General features: G+C 45.4%; 2 protein-coding genes across 3 annotated transcripts in view; one reads left to right on the top strand and one right to left on the bottom strand.

The window, feature by feature from the left end:
- The first annotated feature begins 1,820 nt into the window (after nt 1-1,820).
- CRACR2B (calcium release activated channel regulator 2B) overlaps nt 1,821-21,441 on the top strand; it is a 71,290-nt gene continuing 51,669 nt past the window's right edge. For both annotated transcript variants that reach the window (XM_054025296.1, XM_054025295.1), the window contains exon 1: nt 1,821-2,023. In XM_054025296.1, the coding sequence (XP_053881271.1) occupies nt 1,964-2,023 (60 nt within the window). In that variant the 5' untranslated portion in view covers nt 1,821-1,963. The remainder of the gene's footprint in view (nt 2,024-21,441) is intronic.
- On the bottom strand, nt 12,245-17,977 carry LOC128835709 (uncharacterized). The gene is made up of 2 exons (XM_054025297.1): nt 17,581-17,977; nt 12,245-14,668 (listed from the first exon to the last, which is right to left on the bottom strand). The coding sequence occupies exons 1-2, from the start codon at nt 17,970-17,972 to the stop codon at nt 14,383-14,385; spliced, it is 678 nt and encodes a 225-aa protein (XP_053881272.1). The 5' UTR covers nt 17,973-17,977; the 3' UTR covers nt 12,245-14,382.

A 21,441-nucleotide genomic window follows, 5' to 3' on the forward strand; every position in this document is an offset into this window, starting at 1 on the left:
TAGTGTCTGCTCTGCTCTCGTTCTATTTCTTGCTTGGTTACAAACACGGTTTTGCACACTGAATGCTTGCTCCACAGGGTAGCTCCTGATAAATACGCTGTTCAATCTGTCCAAGGCATGTTGCTAGTTAAAACAAATCCAAATGTATGTGTGTTTTAACTGGAAAACCCAGGACATTTCAGCTATCCTGCAAGAAGTTTCCCAGAAGCCTGGGCACTCCAAATTTGATCTATGGAGTGAAATCCCAGCTTTTCTGCATCCCATTGAATTCAGTGGAGCTAAGATTTCATCCACAGTTACTTTATTACATAGGGGTCAGGTAAACAGGGTGTATTGTACTCAGAAAATGTATTTAGTCTATGCACCTAAAGCACCAGATTAATCCTGTTTAGGAAAACCAATCATTTAGAAACTGGTGAAGACCTCTCAGGCCTGCTTTGAATGGCAAAATTAAGGCTTTGAGCAGCTGGATCTTGATTTGTGCAGGAAAAGGGGCAAATCTCTGCTTTGCACCCACTGCTCCCTGGGCAAATTTTAAACTGGGATGTGTCTGATTGTCCTAGAGTTCAGCCACTGGGCTATATATAATATATATCCATATGTTTCATTGAATGTGATCCTCAAAGGAAAAAGCAAGAACATAAGAACAGCCATACCAGTTCAGACCAATGACCATTCTAGCCCAGTATCCGGTCTGCTGACAGTGGCCCGTCCCAGATGGTTCAGAGGAAATGAACTGAAAAGGGCAGTTTCAAGTGGTCCAGTCAGAGGTTTAGGGACACTTGGAGCATGAGCTTGCATCCCTGACTATCTTGTCTAATAGCCAGCAGAGCTGTACAGACTAACAGAGAATGTAGTTTGTTGTTGTTAGTTCCTAGAGCGCCTAACCAAGATCAGGGCCTCATTGTGCTAGGCACTATACGTATGCCCAGTGAGAGAGAGTCCCTGTCCCAAAAAATTTGCAACCTAAATAGACGAGCCAGAGAAAGGGTGGGAGAAAGGAATAATATCACTTCCTGGTTTACAGATGGGGAACTGAGGCACAGCGAGACTGAGAGGGATTTTCAAAAGCGCTCTACTTTAGCCTAACTCTGCTCCCGTGCAAGCCAGCTTCCACTGACATCAATAGCAGCAGCATGAGGCCAAAGCACAGTGTTTTGAACATCTCACAAGTTATTTTCATAAGGTTGAACAGAAAGTCAGAGTGGGGACTTGAACCCGCTGCTCCCAAGTTGCAGTTCAGTGCCTTAGCCACAAGGTCATAATTCCTCAAGATGGGAGGGCTCAACGGTCTGGTCTGATATAGTAAATGCCATGATCCTGTAGCCCAAATGTGCCATGTACCACGCAAGCTGTGCATACTGACAGGGAATGTGACCTCTGTTCACACTTGGAGGTTAGCTGGAGGGGGGCACCCCACCCCTTTCTTTTAAATGGCTCCTTCCAGTGCTGAATAGTTAAAAGACCAATAGTTGATGGGTGGTCACAGCTTTAGGTAAATGCAGAACCTAGAGTGAAGGCAGGTGTGTGTGTGAACCCTTTACCCCCTCTTCTTATGAAAAAGCAACCTCCCGTGTAAGATACTTTTAGTGACCTTGAAGTATGTTCAGGATATAGTACAGGATGTCCACATTTTTTTTTCTTTAGTTATTATTGTGGTAACAAGGGGAGCCTCTCTCTCCAATGTCACATTTCTCCATGCTGGACGGCGTCCAAGTGTATGTGGCAAGGTAGAAACTGTGCTTTCCCAAGGGCAATGAAATAACCTGCTGCACATGAGAGAGACAGACACGCTGGCAGGACGCAAGAGGAGTCTGGTGGATGCTGACGTGCCCTGCTGAGCTCTGGTAGCTGAGCTGGTGGCAGTCATGTGTTAAGTTTTCCTGGATGGCACATCGCCTGTTGATTAACAAGTAGCCCGGGTCCAACAGAGTGGCGCTGGCTTTCGCTCTTTGGAGCTTTCATGAAGTGCTCCGGGTACAGACTGACTTTCTTTGCTCAGAGAGCCAGATCCTCAGCTGGGGTAAGTCCGCAAAGCTCCACTGAAGTCAACAGAGCAATGTCAATTTACCCCCAGTGAGGAGGAGCTGGCCCTGTGTTATTGTCTCACCTGCCTGGGAATGGAACTGAGAGAGCTTTGAGTTAATGGCTTGGAGGCTTGTCCAGTGTTACTAAAGCTTCGCATCTTCAAGCTTGCTGCACTGTACCCCGTCGAGAGAGAGAGCGAGAGAGTGCTGTGTGATAGGGTTCTCTTTAACCCTAGCTCTACAGGCCCCCATAAGCTGGGACTGTCTGGGTAATGGCAACCGTGCTTGGTCATAAAACCCCAGTGTTGTTGGTGCTAAACCTTCATCATCTTAAAGTTCCAGGTCTCCCCCTACACCTATAGGGTGACCAGACAGAAAATGTGAAAAATCAGGACAGGGGTGGTGGGTAATAATAGGAGCTTATATAAGAAAAAGACCCAAAAATCGGGACTGTCCCTATAAAATTGGGACGTCTGGTCACCCTACCCCCACCCCCACCCCCATAGAACCTTCTTCCTGTCTCTGTGACACTCCTCTAGCAAGTCCTGCTCAGCTTCCTCTCCTATTTAGCTGGCAAGTGTCACTAATCGTGCAAAACAAGATTAGCCATTTGGCAGCTGATGGGGCATCTGCCATAGAGTGAGCAAGTTCTTTACACTGGCGCATTGCTGTATTCAAAACAAAGCCTACCCCTAATTTCATAATTTTTGTTATTGAATTAACAAGCCTGTGCAAACTCCTCCTAGACTGGTATGCGCTGAAGGTCATTAGGAAATAAATAATGATTTCCCATACGTTTCAAATAATGTAGTGGATCTGATTGATGACCTCAATGCCTCAGGCGCTTCCATTAGTGATCGTTAAATTGTCAAAGAACTTTGCAGCATCATTGCTGGTAAAGCAACTTCGGATGTTTCTCAGCCCCTCCACTATTAAATTGAATGAATGGGCTTTATTTGCTCATTCTTGGCTATCGTGTCCTTTGTAGATCTAGGGTCTGCTCCCAAACCCATTGAAATCCGTGGAAGTCTTTCTATTGAATTCAAAGGACATTGCTTTAGGCCAGTGGTTCCCAAACTGGGGTTCACGAAATGTTACAGGGGGTTCTCAGGAAAAAATTTCCTAATGGCGGACAGAGCTGTCCCTAGGGACTCCAGGCAGCCCGGGGCCAGCAGCCTGAAGCCCCTGGACTTTCAAGAGCTAAGCAGATCAAAGCAAGCATATCGATCATACTGAGGAGATTTAAACTCCAAGACTCCTTATAAGAAATGGAAAAGGGAGGTGGATATTTTTTGCTGTTTTTAAAATTAAATAGGCAGGTAGTATTGTTTTTAAAATTATTATGAAGAACAAGTTTAAGCTTTGTTGTAACGTGCGTTGTTTGCCTGGACTACTCAAGACCTGAATGCTTATGTAGGAGGAACTCTTTGAGTTGGCTTCTTAAATATCTTCATGCTGTTTCAAATCTGATACTCCTTGATGAAACATAGGAGCTTTGTCTTATAGCAGGCTTATTCAAAGTGATACAAGCTACGGAAGTGAGATCTTGGAAGAGTGTTGCCATTTTCATAATGTAATAAAAATCGTGTAATTATAAATAATAATTAATAGTGTGTAATAAGCATCTCATAAAAACAAATTTTATATTTCCAAGATCACTGCTTTTATAATTTATACTCAGGTAAAGGAGAAAATCCCTGGAAATATTCATTTTTAGGAGCGGGTTCGTGAGACTTGACATTTTAGTGAAAGGGGTTCACAGGTTGTTAAAGTTTGGGAACCACTGCATTAGGCCCTTAAAGTAGCTGTTATCTTTCCCCTTGTTGCTATGGAATAGGTGTTCAAACATCACACAGCGTGCATGTGGTGATGTGGCATTATTTCCTTAAATATCTTTATTTTAAAGAACTGAGTCATCTGAACTATAAATCCGCATTAAAGCGAAACACAGTTTGAATTGTTTTCAGTGAGTTGTTTCAATGTATTTGATACTACTATTACTGCCATATTACTTATAGTCTGAAAAATGCATCTGCATACCACTTTAATTCTATCAGTAGCCTGTAAACTATTAGTTGTTTCTGGTGAAATGTTATAAACTGTGCTAGTGTCATGTTAGGGAAGTAGAGACAAATTTTTGGCCCCAAATTTAGGTTTTATATATTTTTTTTAAACAAATTATAAAATATATAGTATCAGAAGCGGCCACTGAGCATTCCCTCTCACTGTTTGCAATCCAAACATTGTGTGTGATGCACAAGGTGTAACTGATTAGAAACAGAAGTGAAACTGGCTTGTCTGTTCATGATCCTAATAGTCTCTCGTCATTTATCACTCTCTATTTCTTCTGTTCTAATATCCTGAGATTTTGCTTGTAACAGAACGTATTCTTAATATTGATTTTTAACTTCATATCCCTTTGGGGTCAGAACATTAATCAGTGGACACAATTTTAAGTATATAATATGAACTGATTTTCTGAAATAAGGAGCCATTGTATTTATTTGTTACCAAGCTTCTACTATTTATAGACAGGAATATAGAATCAGTGTATCAAACTGTGTGATGAGTTTTCAGGGAGAGAACTTTATTGGCAAAGATCATATCAAAATATAGATTGTTGTTGCAGGCAAAGGAAATTCCATGCTTGTTTTCAGATTAAGGTAGAGCGTCACTAGTCAAACAAACCTGAGGGTGGTTAGAACAGCATTTTTACTGTAACTACGCAGCAAACAGGGTTTTTTTCTCTCGTTCTTTAAACGTCCATGGGATAAAGTAAGGGGGGGGGGGGGGATGGAGAGACTGGGATGGGCGTCAGCTTTATTTATTTGTTATTGGTTGCACTATTTCTTCAAGGGCAAGGCCTTTTCCAGCTGTCTGTGTATTCCGTGAATAAGCCAGTTTATCTTTCTGGCTCGTTCTGTGATGTAGTCATCAGTAAAGGTTGCAGCAGTATTAGCACAGCCTGCTACCCAGTTGGGGCTAATCTTCTTCTGCTGAGCAAACAACACGAAGGTTCCTGGATTCTTTCCTGTTTCCTTAAAGAGATACAATCAACCTGAAATCTAGTCAATTAGAAAAAGAAGAGAAAGCTGTAGAGATGTAGTTCCAGATATTATACCTGCTCCTGAGTCCCTAGGCCAACTTTTGTGGAGATGTTTATTTGCCCCTCTTTTTTTTTTTTTTTTTTACAATTTGTTTCCCTGTTTTTAATGGATTTCCCCCCTCTCCCCTTCTGTTGCTGTATCGGGGCGGGGGGACCAACCCTCCCCTCCCCCCGAAGTACAAGGGACACTAACTGCTCATATAGGGGAAAGAATGATTTTTGTAACTTTAAGTCTTTCGAGACAGTGGGGCTGAGATTTTCAAGGCAGCCTCAAATTAATGGGATCTAAATTCCTTAAGCAGTTTTGAAAACCTCAGCCTACATACATACAGGGAGAAATCAGTTATGGCGTTGATCTTTGTGGTTCTTTGCCTGGACTTCTCTGAATCTTTTAAACTGACCTGTTCCAATAGACTTATGGGGCTTTACTTTCATCGGGGTATTCAAGGTACATGGTTTTGTATGTGAGCAGGGTAATAATCTCCAGTGCCTATAGCTGTCTGACTAGGGCACAAATCCCCAACCATTGTATAGCTGACTGCATATTGCATCTGTGGATGTCACTATGCTCTGCCTATACCAATGACACTGTTTCCATAGTAACCAATGTAACTTCAAAGGGGGCAGAGGAGAAAGCAGAGAAGAGTGAGGAATAAATAAAGCAAGCGGCATAAACTCTGTATGACATGGTATAAGGACCTATAAAGTTTTTTTGCCTCTTGCCTTAAAACCAACATGTGACTGCACTACTCACCAGTAATACAATGATCCCAAATGCATGCAATAAAAACTTTATACGATGCCACACTATCATAAAACACATTCTAACAGAACAGCTGCTTTAAGAGAATATTTCAGCATGTACATTTTAGCACTTAGAAGAGAGAAAGTGCTACTGTTCAGGTAGCATATGCAAACTTAACGTTGCCCCTTTCGTGCCTGGGCATTACATACATGATGCTATTATTTCTACACAACCCCTGGCTCATTCAATGCTCACATTAAAGGATCATATGGAACGGTCAATGCACAACTGAGCACATTGCATAGAATGAGATGGTACTCCCTAAAGGTTTTAATGTGAACCTAAATTACTTGCTGTGCAATCTTCTTTTCTTACTAGTCTGATCCAGCAAAGCACTTATACAGGTGCTTTACTTTAAGCATGACTGCACACTTAATAACAAACAAGTGTTGCTGAATTTGGGCTTTGGTGCATTGGGAGATATCTTCTTAAAAACATTATCATTATTAAGAAAGCTAATGGACATGTATGAGCCCTTGTAATTCTCAGCCAAACCGTAACTATATTCCTGCTGCACAGAAAGTCGCATGTTCTTCTCAAACACCTCCCCCCTACTGAGTGTCAGCTTTCTAGCCTAAACCCCTTTGGCACTACAGCTGGGGTTTTGTTGTTGTTGGGTATTTTTAAAGTCGCAAGAATTGCTTTATAATAGGAAAAGGGTTTTTCTCCTCCTCATTCTCAACAAATGGCTGGATTGTTTTTAACTCAAAACTTAAATCACCTTTGGGGAGAGACGAGGCAAGGTCAGAGTTATGATTTCCCACTCATAACATTTCCCCACAAGCAGCTCTGCACTTTCTCTCATGGCACCCCTTTGGACTGGGAGGAGCTCTCTGCAAATACCTAGGAATCAAAACAACCCACATTCTGAACATACACACGCGCACATACTAATCCTGGCTCTGAACACAGACAATGGGCAAGTCATTCAGTGAGCCGGTGTCTCAGTTTTCCTCACGTGCGAAACAGTGATTGACCAGTGACCAACCTCATTGGGCTGTTGGGAGTTCTGAAGATAAATAACGCCTGCAAGGACTTATTGTGAATAAAGACACCCTGCTTTCCTTTCCCACCTTCTCCGGCCTTGATTGGACATGAAGAATTCCACAGTCTAATTCCCTACAGGCTGTGAAAGAGACAGCACCTGTATACAGAGCAGAGCTCACAGGTCACATCCACCCTGGGGTAGCATTAATGTAGATGAGGTGCTAGTAGCCACCAGCATTTTAATCACGTCCCTTACATCTATTTTCAAGCCTCCTACTGACACAAGACCCCACCCCCTAGCATTATTAAAATCAAAAGAGAATAGAGACAAAGACTGACGCTTTTGGATGCCAACTCCTAATAATTAGGAAGGGTTTTATTTGTACTCCCAAAGTAGCCATGTATATACACACCGATAGGCAGGCCTTGCCCCAAAGTACTTCCAGCCTAAATAGATAAGACAGACACAAGCAGTGAGGGGATACAGGCACAGTCCTGCCAAGCAGTCAGAAACCACGAGTCGGGCACTAAAAAAGGAAACTGGTTTAAAAATCTTGAGATTTCCCCTCTCTCTTCCCCCCCCCCCAAATAAGAGCTTTGGGATTTGTTTTTTCTTTGCCTTCCGGTCTGTGAGCCTTCGGGAGTGCTCAGTTCACACTTTCAACCTTTTCTCTTCAAACATAGGGGCTAGAAACTTACCACTACTTTTTTTCTCCCCACCCCTGGCCCCTGACTGCCCCCTCCTGGGACCCCTGCTCCTAACTGCCCTCCAGAACCCCACCCCCTACCTAAGCCTCCCTGTTCCTTGTCTCCTAAGACCCCACCCCACCCTAACTGCCCCCCCAGGACCCTACCCCCTACCTGTACCCTGACTGCCCAAAACCTTATCCACACCCCCCTAAAAAGCCCCCCCAAAACTCCCAACCCCCCCGTCTCTTGACTGCCCCCTCCAGAACCTCACTGCCCCTTCTCCGACCCCCTGGCGTCCTTACCCTGCCGCTCGTCCCGGCACGCTGGGCAGCAGGGGAGGAGGAGCAGGGGAGGAGCTCCAGACTGCCGGAGGCAATCTGCGAATGCATGGAGGGAGTGATCTCTGCTGCAGGGGAAGCGGAGGAGGGGCTTTCTCTGGCTGTCGGAGCCCCATGCAAGTGGCACCATCCGGCCGGCTGCCCTGTTAGCCGCACGCGCTCTGCATGGGGGGGGGAGGGGGGAAGTCCGGACATTTACAAATTCCCCCCGGACGCTATTTTTAGCTCAAAAACCTGGACATGTCCGGGGGAAGCTGGACGAATGGTAACCCTAGAGTTGGCCACATGGCAGGCACAGGGAGGTGAAGTGATTTGTCCCAGGTCATGCAGCAGGGCAGAGGCAGGCCCAGAATGGTCCCCCACCCTCTAGCCCACGCTGCCTCTCTGGCATTGCTCAGCCCGTCTGGAAGCTAGTTTCATGTTGTTTAGTGCTGACTCTTTATAATGATTAACTGAAAGGCATGGGCGTGTAGGATTAAAGCCCCACTTACACTCTGTGTGGACTCCCTGCCTCAGTAAAGCAAGACCTGCAGGCAGCACCTTGACTGGCAATGGATTCCGCTGTGTCTAGGCAGGGACACTCTGTTCTGAGCTAAGGCCTGGCGTCCATTTCCTTGAGGCCTTCTTGCTAAGGAAGCTGCTCCCACAGGATCCAATGACTGTCTTTGCTGCCTGCTGGGCCAGAACAAAGCCTGTGGTAGGAAACAGCTGCTGTAACCCACAAGGCTTGGGTCCCGCTCAGCCCAGGTTTACGAGGTGTGCTGTGCTCACAGGCCTCTCCTTTAGAGCTGTGCGGCTATTTGACTCAGAGCTTGTCCTGCACCACATTGCCAACAACCATCCAGCAGGGAAAGCGTCTGTCTGGTTTACACCAGCAGAACCAGAGTCCCATCCAGGCATCAGTAAGGACTCTCCTCCTTCAGTCCAGATGCCCCAGTACCACCTTAGACTTAGATGACAGTCCTCACCCAGGATCATCTAAATGAATTTCCTACCCAGCTGGCATGGGAGCAATGTAATCCTGAGGGTGCTCCTGTCCTTCCCTAGTGTGTGCATCTCGTTCTAAATTATAGTAAAATGTCATGTTGTTTGTTGGTTCCCATCCTGAAGGCAGGGGCCTTACTGGGGCAAGCCACTTGGCTTGAGGTGAAGCACTGGGTCCTGGGACCTGTAATCTCTGTTAGCTGCTCCTTGGCACTAAAGATGAAGGCACCTGCTCTGTTGATGCAAGCTGTAGCTCTTGGGCTCCTAGCAAGCTGACAGTTCTGGCCAACTGAGGGGCAGAACTTGGATACCACTGGGCTAAAACCCAATCATCTCTGAGTTCTTTTGCCCCAAAGAGCCCCAGTCTCTGTACACAAGTGAAGAAGAACTTCTTAATAAATGGTCATGTAGAGAAAAGTCACTGAAAGTTTTGAGTGGTTTGCTTACCATGTTCCCTTTTATTTAATATGTTTTATTTCTGTTCAAGTCAGCCAGGGTCACATGAAGACCAGAGCCAATGGAGCATTCTATACAAGAGAGAACTCTCTCGAAATGCAGAATTAATTAGCTAACGCTTTAGCTGGGTAATTCAAACCCTTTCAGATTCACTTTGCCCGCAGCAAGTCCCAGGTCTTCTAATTAGAAGGCTTTTAGCTCTGCTAATTACTTGGGAACTATATCATTTTATCAAAAGACCCCATTTTATTAAAGTGCTGGGGGTGGAGGGTAGCAATTTGTCTTCGAGATGGTTGATTCCAGCTTATGAATACGTCTCATAATTGGGCAAGAATATCCTGCCTCTTCAACCTTTTATGTACCAAAGAAAAGTGCCTTGGGCTCATTATCCATGTGGGCTGCTCCCACTTTTGAAATGGAAATGATTAATCTCCTAACAAGGAAGATGAGGCCTTGTGTGTGCTGGCAGTGACGGAAGATATCCCACCGCCACCTACATGCAGCACAGAGCAGGCTTTTTTTGTCATAAGAGCATAAGAACATGCCCTGTCACCCAATCCCAGCTTCTGGCAAACAGAGGCCAGGGACACCATTCCTGCCCATCCTGGCTAATAGCTATTGATGGACCTATCTTCCATGAATCTGTCTAGCTCCCCTTTGAACCTCGTTATAGTATTGGCCTTCACAACACCCTCTGGCAAGGAGTTCCAGAGGTTGACGGTGCATTGCATGAAAAAATACTTTCTTGTGTTTGTTTTAAACCTGCTATCTATTAATTTCATTTGGTGGCCCCTTGTTCTTGTATTATGAGGAGTAAATAATACTTCCTTATTTACTTTCTCTATACCACTCATGATTTTATAGACCTCTATCATATCCCCCCTTAGTCGCCTCTTTTCCAAGCTGAAAAGTCCCAGTTTTATTAATCTCTCCTCATACGGAAGCCATTCTATATCCCTAGTCATTTTTGTTGCCTTTTCTGAACCTTTTCCGATTCCAATATATCTTTTTTGAGATGGGGCGACCACATCTGCACGCAGTATTCAAGGTGTGGGCATACCAGGATTTATATAGAGGCAATATGATATTTTCTGTCATATTGTCTATCCCTTTCTTGATGATTCCCAACATTCTGTTTGCTTTTTTGACTGTCGCTGCACATTCATAGAATATCAGGGTTGGAAGTCCAACCCCCTGCTCAAAGCAGGACCAATCCCCAGACATATTTTTGCCCCCGATCCCTAAATGGCTGCCTTAAGGATTGAACTCTCAACCCTGGGTTTAACAGGCCAGTGTTCAAACCACTGAATTGAGTGGATGATTTCAGAGAACTATCGACAATGACTCCAAGATCTCTTTCTTGAGTGGTAACAGATAATTTAGACCCTATCATTGTATATGTATAGGTAGGATTATGTTTTCCAATGTGCATTACTTTGCATTTATCAATATTAAATTTCATCTGCCATTTTGTTGCCCAGTCACCCAGTTTTGTGAGATCCTTTTGTAGCTCTTCTCAGTCTGTCTGAAACTTAACTATCTTGAGTAGTTTTGTATCATCTGCAAATTTTGCCACCTCACTGTTTACCCCTTTTTCCAGATTGTTTATGAATATGTTAAATAGGACTGGGCCCAGTACAGATCTCTGCAGGACATCGCTATTTACCTCTGACCATTTATTCCTACCTTTTGTTTCCTATCTTTTAACCAGTTACCAATCCATGAGAGAACCTTCCCTCTAATTCCATGACTGCTTATTTTGCTTAAGAGCCTTTGGTGAGGGACCTTGTCAGAGGCTTTCTGAAAATCTAAATCCACTATATCCACTGGATCTCCTTTGTCCGCATGCTTGTTGACCCCCTCAAAGAATTCTAGTAAATCGGTGAGGCATGATTTCACTTTACAAAAACCATGTTGACTATTTCCGAACAAATTATGTTCATCTATGTGTCTGACAATTTTGTTTTTTACGATAGTTTCAACCAATTTGCCTGGTACTGAAGAGAGGCTTACTGGCCTGTAGTTGCCAGGGTCACCTCTGGAGCCCTTTTAAAAAATTGGCCTGTCATTAGCTATCCTCCAGTCATTTGGTACAGAAGCTGATTTAAATGATAGGTTACAGGTGACAGTTAGTAGTCCTGCTATTTCATATTTGAGTTCCTTAGCATCTTGATCATCCAGTGGTCCTACTGGTAGTTTAGCAGGCTTCCTGCTTCTGATGTATTTAAAAAAAAAAAATTGCTATTACTTTTGGAGTCTTTGGCTAGCTGTTCTTCAAATGCTTTTTTGGTCTTTCTAATTATATTTTTACACTTCATTTGCCAGAGTTTATGCTCTTTTCTATTTTCCTTATTAGGATTTATCTTCCACTTCTTAAAGGATGCCTTTTTGCCTCTCACTGCTTCTTTTACTTTGTTGTTTAATGACGGTGGCTCTTTTTTGGTTCTTTTACTATGTTTTTTAATGTGGGGTATACATTTAAGTTGGGCCTCTGTTATGGTTTCTTTAAAAAGTTTCCACGCAGCTTGCAGGGATTTTACTTTTGGCACTGTACCTTTTAATTTCTATTTCACTAACCTCCTCATTTTTGTGTAGTTCCCCTTTCTGAAATTAAATACAACAGTGTTGGGCCACTGTGGAGTTTTCCCTGCCACAAGGATGTTAAATTTAATTATATTATGGTCACTATTGTTGCCGGCACAGAGTGCCAGAGGACAGCAACAGCGGGGTTCGTTGCCCGGTGTGCTTTGCACCAATAAACACATCAGGGTGGAGAAGCAATCAAAGTTTATTTGAGATCTCAAAGTGGTGCAAGGAGACTGGCACGTCTCAAATCAAGCACACCATCATAAGCAGTTTCTCTCTTCTTATACATTTTTGCAGCTAAACCTCACCCCCCCCCCCCCTTCCCTGGTAACAGTTACTAAGCAAATAGCAATTACATTTAAGCAGTTAAGTCATTCTTGGCAGCTATAAGTCTAGCTTGTTAGTAACTTCTTTAAACCGTTATCTTGTCCTTTTTCCCTTTGAACTGTTATTTTCCCTTCAGCCAGAAACATGCAGGCCTCATTATTACCACTTGGTGCCGGTATGAGCAGGGGGTTGCACACAGATAACTGGTTGCTTACACATTCCAATTGCACCTGGCTTGTGAGGTCGATTAGAGTTTAAACATGGGAGAAGTTTGGTTCTTTTGGGCCTAGTGCAGGAAGGCTTCATTGACACTAGTGGCCTTCCACCCCCCCCACCCCCCCCGAGTTACCTAGGGTGATGCCTAGTGACACCAACAACTCCCTCCTTTGTGAATACTCAACAAGCTTTTGTCTGAGTTTTCTCATATTCTGTGGACAAGATATGATTGAGTGCCATGGAGCTGGGGTTATCAATGAGAGGGTATGCTGGGATTTTTGGGGAACGGGGGGCACAAAGCTTACGGAGGAGCATTTTAAAACAAGCAATCAGGAGGAGGGTGACCAGGCACAGCACCACTCCTGTGAGGAGGAGACGCACAAGGCCACCCCCCAGTCCTCCTAGGTCGGGCAACCAACTCCAAAGGGAATCAAAAACCGTGGGTTCCCTTTCCTGGGCCTTCCACTGCTCGAAAGCCTGTTCGGCCGACAGGACATGCTTGTTAACGTCATGTGAGTTTTCCAGGACATAAGTACAACATTCATTCCAAATAAGGGCACACACCCCGCCCTGGGAGGCTAAAACATAATCTACGGCTTGTCTGTTTTGCAGGGACAGCAACTGGAGCTGGTAAAGCTCTGAGTTAAGGCTTTTCTCTATGGCCAGGGTCTCATTGGCATACTTGGTGAGAAACACAAAGAGCCTACGATAAAATTGGGTTAACCATCCCACCCCATAGGATGGGAGGAGGATCATACCCAACCTGTCTCCTTCCTTAATGGCTCTGGGGTGGCATAGAAAGATCTACGCTGCCTGGGGCGGCCAGGGGGCAGTTTAGGGAGGACACGAAGGGGAGGGGCAAGATATCCTAGATAGCAGCTTCCATAGCACCGATGCGGTAGCCACTTATAGGCAGAGGTACCGCAAATGTAAAAGGAGTGGCCATTCCCTATCAAGCCATTATAGCCGCTACTCCACCTATCTGTTTGTCTGTCATTAAACGTTCCGAATCGGGCAGTAGAGTCGGATCTGCCATTAACATAGACAGGGATGGAGGCGTTACTGTTAGGGGATAAATAATACTGACAGGTGCTATTACCAGCGGACCAGGTGTGATTGCTGGACTTAAACTGTCGATAGCACACCAACCCGGGGGCCACTGACCGCAGCCTAATAGGGAAAGGGAGATGCGTTGAGTTAGCCTACGGCTTCCAGGGGTCGTCCCTTAATGCATACTGGGATTCAATGGTACAGTTTTGCCACAAGGGGGTACCCGAGGTATTTTTCCCCCTACTGAACCATCACAGAATCACAGAATATCAGGGTTGGAAGGGACTCCAGGAGGTCATCTAGTCCAACCCCCTGCTCAAAGCAGGACCAATCCCCAACAGATATCTGACCAATTTTGGGGAACTACCCTCCAGGGTAACCCTGCTGCGTGGTGCGGGATTTGGGAGCACACCCAGAAGTTAGAGAGGTTAAACTCTTGGGCAAAGCAAACCTTCAGGGACTCATGTGTGTTTGTTTCCAAGCTAGTAGGGATTTTTCTCCATCCCGCATGTGCCTGGGGGGAAACGGGAGTTAATGAGAGGAGTGCCCCTGTGGCAAAGAGTAACACAGTGGCAGACCCTGGACCTGTTTCCATGCTGGGCAGGTAACCCTAGGGCCTAACAATTACAATTCCCCAAATACCCACAAAATAACAATTACCAATAGCAGGCAGATTAAAAACAAAAGGGACCAGGCCACCAGGTTAGGCCAGCCCTGTGAAAATAAACACAACCAACGCTCAGAGTTCTCGCGGGGAGTGCGCTGCAACTGTCCAAAGAGATCACAGGGCATTCCCAGCAGACACTATTGTCACCTGAATAACAGTTTAAGTCCCAGATCGTTGCTGGCAGTCTTCTCTGCAGGCTGGACGGTCCACCGTTCAGGAGCGGGCACTGCTTTCAGACGAGAGTGATGAATCCAGTTCTTGTGTCCTTCGACCTTTGCTGCTGTGTGGGAGATCAGCAGGACGGTGTGGGGTCCCTTCCACTTCTCTTGGAGAGGCTCGTCCTTCCAGGTCCGAACGAGAATGGAGTCACCTGGCTGCAAGGAGTGGACAGGGGCATCCAGCGGGAGAGGCTGCAAATCTTTGGTATACCTGTGGAGAGAACAAAGAACAACAGACAGAGAGCACATGTACTGAGATAAGAAACCACAGCCTACCCCCCCACTCTCCTGCCAGAACCGGTGTACCATTCATAGGCCATGCCCTTCCAAACATAATCTCGAAGGGACTGAGCCCTAACCTGCCCTTTGGGAGAGCGCGGATGCGGAGCAAAACAAGGGGCAAAGCATCAGGCCACTTAAGGGAAGCCTCTTGGCAGACCTTTAAGAGGTGCCGCTTAAGTGTCTGATTTGTGCGTTCCACTACTCCACCGGCCTGCGGTTGCCATGGAGTGTGGAGCTTCCAGGGGATTTGCAGGGCATCCGATATCTTTTGAACGACTTGGGATGTGAAGTGTGTTCCATTGTCAGATTCCATCCACTGGGGGAGTCCAAAGTGGGGAATGATCTCCTTGACAAATTTAAGAGCCACCGTTTTGGCAGTGTTGTTATGACATGGGAAGGCGTCAGGCCATCCGCTGAATTGATCCACCAAGACGAGGAGGTATCTGAACCCTTGGGTCCGGGGGAACTCAGTAAAATCTATTTGCCAAACCAGTCCCGGGCCTGGGGTAGGTTCCAGAGTGGCTGGTGGCACTGACACTCCTGGTCGACGGTTGTTCTTTTGGCAGACTAGACATTCAGCCTGTACCTGGGAGGCCAGGGGTCTAAGTCCAGAGGTTAGAAAATATTTACTCATTAGCTGGGTAAGAGCCTCCCTGCCAGCGTATAATTCTTTGTTTCTTCACCAGGGTCAGTTCTTAATGTCTTTTGTAGTCAGGAATTCCTGGACTTTGTGGTTTCAATGAAGCAAGTGTTCCTTCTTCTCTTTTCCTGAAACAGTGTGGTTCAGCATCATACAGGGGAGAGGTTACTAGCACATCACCCTGTAATGGTTTTGCTTCTTCTAGAAAAAGCCAAAGGCACAGTAGGTCTGTCAGTGGACAAGGGAGAGGTTACTAGCACTTCACCTTGTCTTTTTACAGTGAGAAGCATGGGTCCAGGTAGGCAGTTCTTGGCACTTCACAGCTGTGTTAGTGGTTAACAGGACTTGGAAAGGGCCTTTCCAGTGTGGAGCCAAAGCAGTTTTTTTGTTGGTGGACTTTTACATAGACTCCGTTTTCTTGTTTTAATGAATGGCAGGGCTGCTAGGGTCTTTGGTTAGCACTTCTTTTATCCGTGAGAAAAGAAACCTAACACATTTCATTAATGCCTGGCAGTGTTTTGCAGATCTCATAGTTGCTTAGGCATATTCAGGCCCCCCCTTTTCTTGGTTGTCAGCCAAGTCTTAGCTGTGAACAATGTCCTTGGATGGGGCCAGTCTTATCTTTGGACTGAGCTTGCTAGCTATATATTTTTTTTCCCCAGTTAACTCGTTCTGTTCTTTTTCCTTTTTCCCTTCTTGGCTTCTTTTAACCTACAAAGGAAACTTCCACTCTTTGCTTATACACCTTTTCCCAACAATGAACACATACACATTGCCATTATCCAGCAAAATAACTTCTATACAGAGCTTTGGAGCAACAAACCAGGACGAGCACACCCACTTTTGAGGAATCCACTCGGTACAACCTCTGGTGTCCAATAGCTTTCTTTTTTAAAACCTTAAATGCCTTGTCGGCTTCTGAGGACCAGTGAAAGGGGTCATGATCCGCTCCCTTAACGCATTCGTACGAGTGTTTAGCCCACAGTCCAAACTCTGGGATCTGTATTCTGCAGAAGCCTGCCATGCCAAAAAGGGTGGGGGAATTTTTAAATCCCTGGGCCAACACTGTCCAGCAAAGCTGCTTTTTAACCCTCCTTTTGTCCTCCCACTGGCTCCACTCTGGGGCTTGCATGGCTAAGGGCTCAATTGCAAGGGTCATTATCCTGGCATTCTCGGGGGGGTAAGGTAAGGGTTACTTCATCTTGGGTGAACTCATACGGCCTGGCCCAATTGTTGTGTCGGACAGCCGAATGGCAGAGTAAAAGCAGTTCTTTGTAGGAGGTGAGACAGGTGAGATGCGTCGGCTGGTTGGGATTCCACCGGGGGTCTGCTATAGGGACCTGGTTTGCAGCAGCAGGGACGTGTGCTGCGTCTGCCTCATGTCTATGCTGTGCCTCCTCCCTTGCCTTAGACACAACCTGATTACGCTCCACCTCAGACAGCAGGGTCCGCATAAGGACATTACAATCATCCCAGTCAGGTTTATAGTTAGCCAGGCACCCCTCAAAGATCGAGATAAACTTGCTTGGGTTCGTAGAAAATTCCCCTGCTTGTGCCTTAAAGGCTGCTAGGTCCACTGGGTTAAAAGGCACATGCATATAGACTTGCATAGTAGTGGCCGGGCAATCTTGTGATCCTGGGCGGCCTATCCGAGTCTCAGTAATCAACGGATAGAATCCCACCGAGGGGGCAATCTCTGGGACCCGAGACACCTTGTCTTTATAGGGTGGGGGTGTTGGAGCCGAAGGGGACACCGACTCTGCCATCACAACCGGGGGAGGGTTCTGGGGACTAACAGTAGTAGTTACTATCGAACCTGTCGGAGTCAAATTACACCTTTTGCAAAATATCTGTTCTATTTCATAAAGCCATAAACAATTGTGCATGCATATGTTCGTTCCATTTACCCGTTCGCTGACAAAACAGAAGTAATTGAAGGATCATATTATAATTAAGTGATCCTTCTGGTGGCCACCTTTCCTGGTCCTCTAGCTGATATTGAGGCCAGTCTACTGTACAGAACCTTTTCAGTTTACTTTTAATCAACGGATCCGATCCAAACACTTTCCAGTTCACCAGAATGCATTCTAAGGGTGTACACCTTGCCCTGCCTGCAGTACTCTGTCCCTGCCCCATACTCTAGGGAGACACTGGGCGTCCCCAGGTCAAAACAGGTAAAGTCCCCACTGGACTGTTCCTACCTTATCCAAGGGACTGATTCCTCACCGTTGCCCTCTCCACGGGACCGGTTCCTCACCGTCGCCCGCAGCTGCTTCTCCACTGTACGAGCACGTTGTGCCCTCCGGGGTCGACCAAACCACGTCTCCGCCGAGGCCCCCAGTAAAGTCACCGGTGCGCACTGGGTGTCGGGCGTCGCCGCAATCTGTCGACCTCTGAGAGGGGTCCAGGCAAGGCTAAATTTCAGCCTCGAGCCCCACGTTGGGCGCCAAGAACTGTTGCCAGCACAGAGTGCCCGAGGACAGCAACAGTGGGGTTCGTTGCCCGGTGTGCTTTGCGCCAATAAACACACCAGGGTGGAGAAGCAATCAAAGTTTATTTGAGATCTCAAAGTGGTGCAAGGAGACTGGCACATCTCAAATCAAGCACACCATCATAAGCAGTTTCTCTCTTCTTATACATTTTTGCAGCTAAGCCTCACCCCCCCCCCCGCCAGCCCTCCCTTCCCTGGTAACAGTTACTAAGCAAATAGCAATTACATTTAAGCAGTTAAGTCATTCTTGGCAGCTATAAGTCTAGCTTGTTAGTAACTTCTTTAAACCGTTATCTTGTCCTTTTTCCCTTTGAACTGTTATTTTCCCTTCAGCCAGAAACATGCAGGCCTCATTATTACCGCTTGGTGCCGGTATGAGCAGGGGGTTGCACACAGATAACTGGTTGCTTACACATTCCAATTGCACCTGGCTTGTGAGGTCGATTAGAGTTTAAACATGGGAGAAGTTTGGTTCTTTTGGGCCTAGTGCAGGAAGGCTTCATTGACACTAGTGGCCTTCCACCTCCCCCCCCCCCCCCCCCGGAGTTACCTAGGGTGATGCCTAGTGACACCAACACTATTACCGAGTGGTCCAGCTATATTCACCTCTTGGACCTGATCCTGTGCTCTACTTAGGACTAAATCAAGAATTGCCTCTCCTCTTGTGGGTTCCAGGACCAGCTGCTCCAGGAAGCAGTCATTTAAGGTGTCAAGAAACTTTATCTCAGCATCCCTTCCTGAGGTGATGGTGTACCCAGTCAATGTGGGGATAGCTGAAATCCCCCATTATTATTATTGAGTTTTTTATTTTAATAGCCTCTCTAATCTCCTTGAGCATTTCAGAGTCACTAACACCATCCTGGTCAGGTGGTCTGTAACATAGCCCTCCTGCTATATTCTTATTTTTCAGACATGGAATTACTATCCATAGAGATTCTATAGTACAATTTAGTTCATTTAAGATTTTTACTTCATTTGATTCTACGCTTTCTTTCACATATAGTGCCACTCCCCCACCAGCACGACCTGTTCTGACCTTCCAATATATTTTGTACCCTGGTATTACTGTGTCCCATTGATTATCCTCATTCCACCAGGTTTCTGTCAATATCCTTATTTAATACTAGGCACTCTAGTTCACCCATCTTATTATTTAGACTTCTAGCATTGGTATACAAGCATTTTAAAAATTTGTCATTTTTTGGCTGTCCCCTATTGCATGACATAATTGAATGGGACTTTTTTTCACATATTTGTTTTGTTCCTTGTTACCTCCCATCTGTACAATGCTGATGCTGCTCTTCCTCTTGTCTTGCAATCCCTCCTCTCCAACACACCAGCCATGGTACCCTCCCACTCTGGCCAGCGTTGCCACTCATCAGTAAGAAGACAGAATTACCTTTGTGTCAGCTCCAGAATCACCCAGTGTTCTCTCAAACAGCAAAGCCACCTTCTTCTCACACCCCACACAGAGCAAGCTCTCTGTTTCCTACAGGGTGACATTCTGAAGATGACATTGGACTCCAGCAAGACTCCAATCAGCTAAGCTAACAGATACATAAGGTTGGCATTGTCAGACTCTCCCACCTGTCATTGGTAAAGGCCCAGATTATGTGGTGCTTGAAACCCTGGGCATGAAGTTTTTTACTTTACAGTGCTCTGAGTGTGAATTTACTCCACCACGCTATTGACCAAATTGTGTCCCTCAGGCTCAGAGGAAGATAAGCCTATTCCAGTCTGTTTTAGAAGAACAGTGGTAGTAGTGATGACTCTTTATTAAATCGTTTAACTTTCCTATGCGATAGGAGACGCCGAGGAAATCACCCACTTATGAAACAGTGATCTGGATGAGATCTTCTCTCCTGGGAGCTTCTGCAGTATAGCCTGTTACTGCCCATAATTATCACCCATCAAGGTATAGCCACATAACCTGTCTCCTTAGACATTCATAAAGCTACACAGTCCAAGGATGGTTTTTGTGAGTGCCAACCCTGCAGTCTCAACCCAGAATGTAAAAATCAAGCTGAGTTCTTTCTGTAAAGATTCTGCAGTCAGGAATGAGTTGACAGTTAAGATAATGATACATAAGCTGGAACAGAGTCCAACTTAGTCTCCAAATGTTCTATTGGCTCTACAGGACTACAAGAACAATAAGTATAAAGGCTTATTATAGTAAATGGGGGTGGTGTTGGGGGGTTAATGAATGCAACTGTAATGACCGATACAAACAAATAGGCTTCCACACAGCTCAACTTCCAGTTTAGTTTCCGTTGTTTACCAGGGACCACCGCTTGTCTGGAGATCTATACAGCACACAGAGATAGCTGAATAATATACTGTAAATAAATATATCGTCATGGTTGCTGCTAAAGATCAGGAGACCTGATTCTGAATGCTCTCAGGGAAGAGATCTCTTGGGTAAAAATGGCACCTTTTTACTCACTTTTCAGAGCAGAGCCACATTTTAACTCTCCAAATAGCAATAATGAACAAAAAGTCAATAGCGTGGTACATAACTGCCTAGTCCTTTTGTGTTAGTGTCAGTTACTTCTTGCTTACGTACATGACATTCTTTGTCCTTCCAGCATATCAAGAGTGCAAACAAAAATTCACTTAGCTATTGTTCTTGCACCTGTACAATGGTTTTAATTTCTTGAAAATTAAATAAATTGCTTGGCTAGTGCTGTTAAATCTGTCTCCATCCTCTTGTCCCACTCACTCCTCCCCTGCAATGCAGAGTTGAAATCTAAAGCAATTTGGTTCAGGAAGCTTAAAATGTGTTACTGGTAATAAGGAAAAACAGTCTATAGGGAACTGTACTGGACCTCTCACTTGGAAGGTGGTGTGTGTGTGTGTGTGTATACATGCACAGTATCACAGTAGCAGTGCTATAGTCAAGTTGATGCCTTTTATTTTTAGATCCTCATAACTTATTGGAAATTGTTTTCAATGGCAGCTGAAGTGTGTGTGTGTGTGTGTGTTTCTTTCAACAAAATTAACATTTTAGATTAAAATTCTATTTGGCAGCTTTTGAGTTCTCAGAACATGCAGGCTTGGAGATAAGAAGGAAAAGTGGCCCCTGTAAGGAAGGATTATTATCCCATTGTGTATGTGGGAAATTAAGGCACAGAGACTAAAGTGACTTGCCCATGGCAGAACCAGGAATTGCACCCAGCTCTCCTGGGTCGTAGCCCAGTGCCTTAAACAATATGCAGCCCTTCTTGAAAATTGCTCGGTTTGTTTAAATAAGAGCTTTGCTCCTTTCTGTACCATCTTCTCTTAGTTCGTGATCCCATCCTGTTGAATCTTTCCTAGCAACCAACTGTTGCCAATGGAGAATTGTGACTTCACTGCAAGACTGAGCAGAAGATGTGCACGTCTTTGTGTGAGGACATGGCAAGAGCCAGCCCCATTGCAGTCAGCAGCATTAGCTCTCTGATATCGGTTCAGCAGTGCCTGCGCCTTGTTTGTAGCTGGCAGCTCTTTGTGAGGCAATCAGAGGTATTGCCCTCTCTCCATCTGAGGCCTCTTCTCCTGCCTCCCCAGTGACCCCAGTCAGAGACATGAGAGG

The sequence above is a fragment of the Malaclemys terrapin genome, chromosome 4 (genome assembly GCF_027887155.1).
Source record: "Malaclemys terrapin pileata isolate rMalTer1 chromosome 4, rMalTer1.hap1, whole genome shotgun sequence".
In the NCBI taxonomy this organism is placed as follows: Eukaryota; Metazoa; Chordata; order Testudines; family Emydidae; genus Malaclemys; species Malaclemys terrapin.

Bases quoted from the DNA above. Each gene is read 5' to 3' on its own strand.
- LOC128835709 (XM_054025297.1), bottom strand. From the start codon at position 17,972: ATGTGCCAGTCTCCTTGCACCACTTTGAGATCTCAAATAAACTTTGAT. The intron at 14,669-17,580 runs GTAGGAACAGTC...TTCTCTCCACAG, and splicing joins GAATCAGTCCCTTGGATAAG to GTATACCAAAGATTTGCAGC.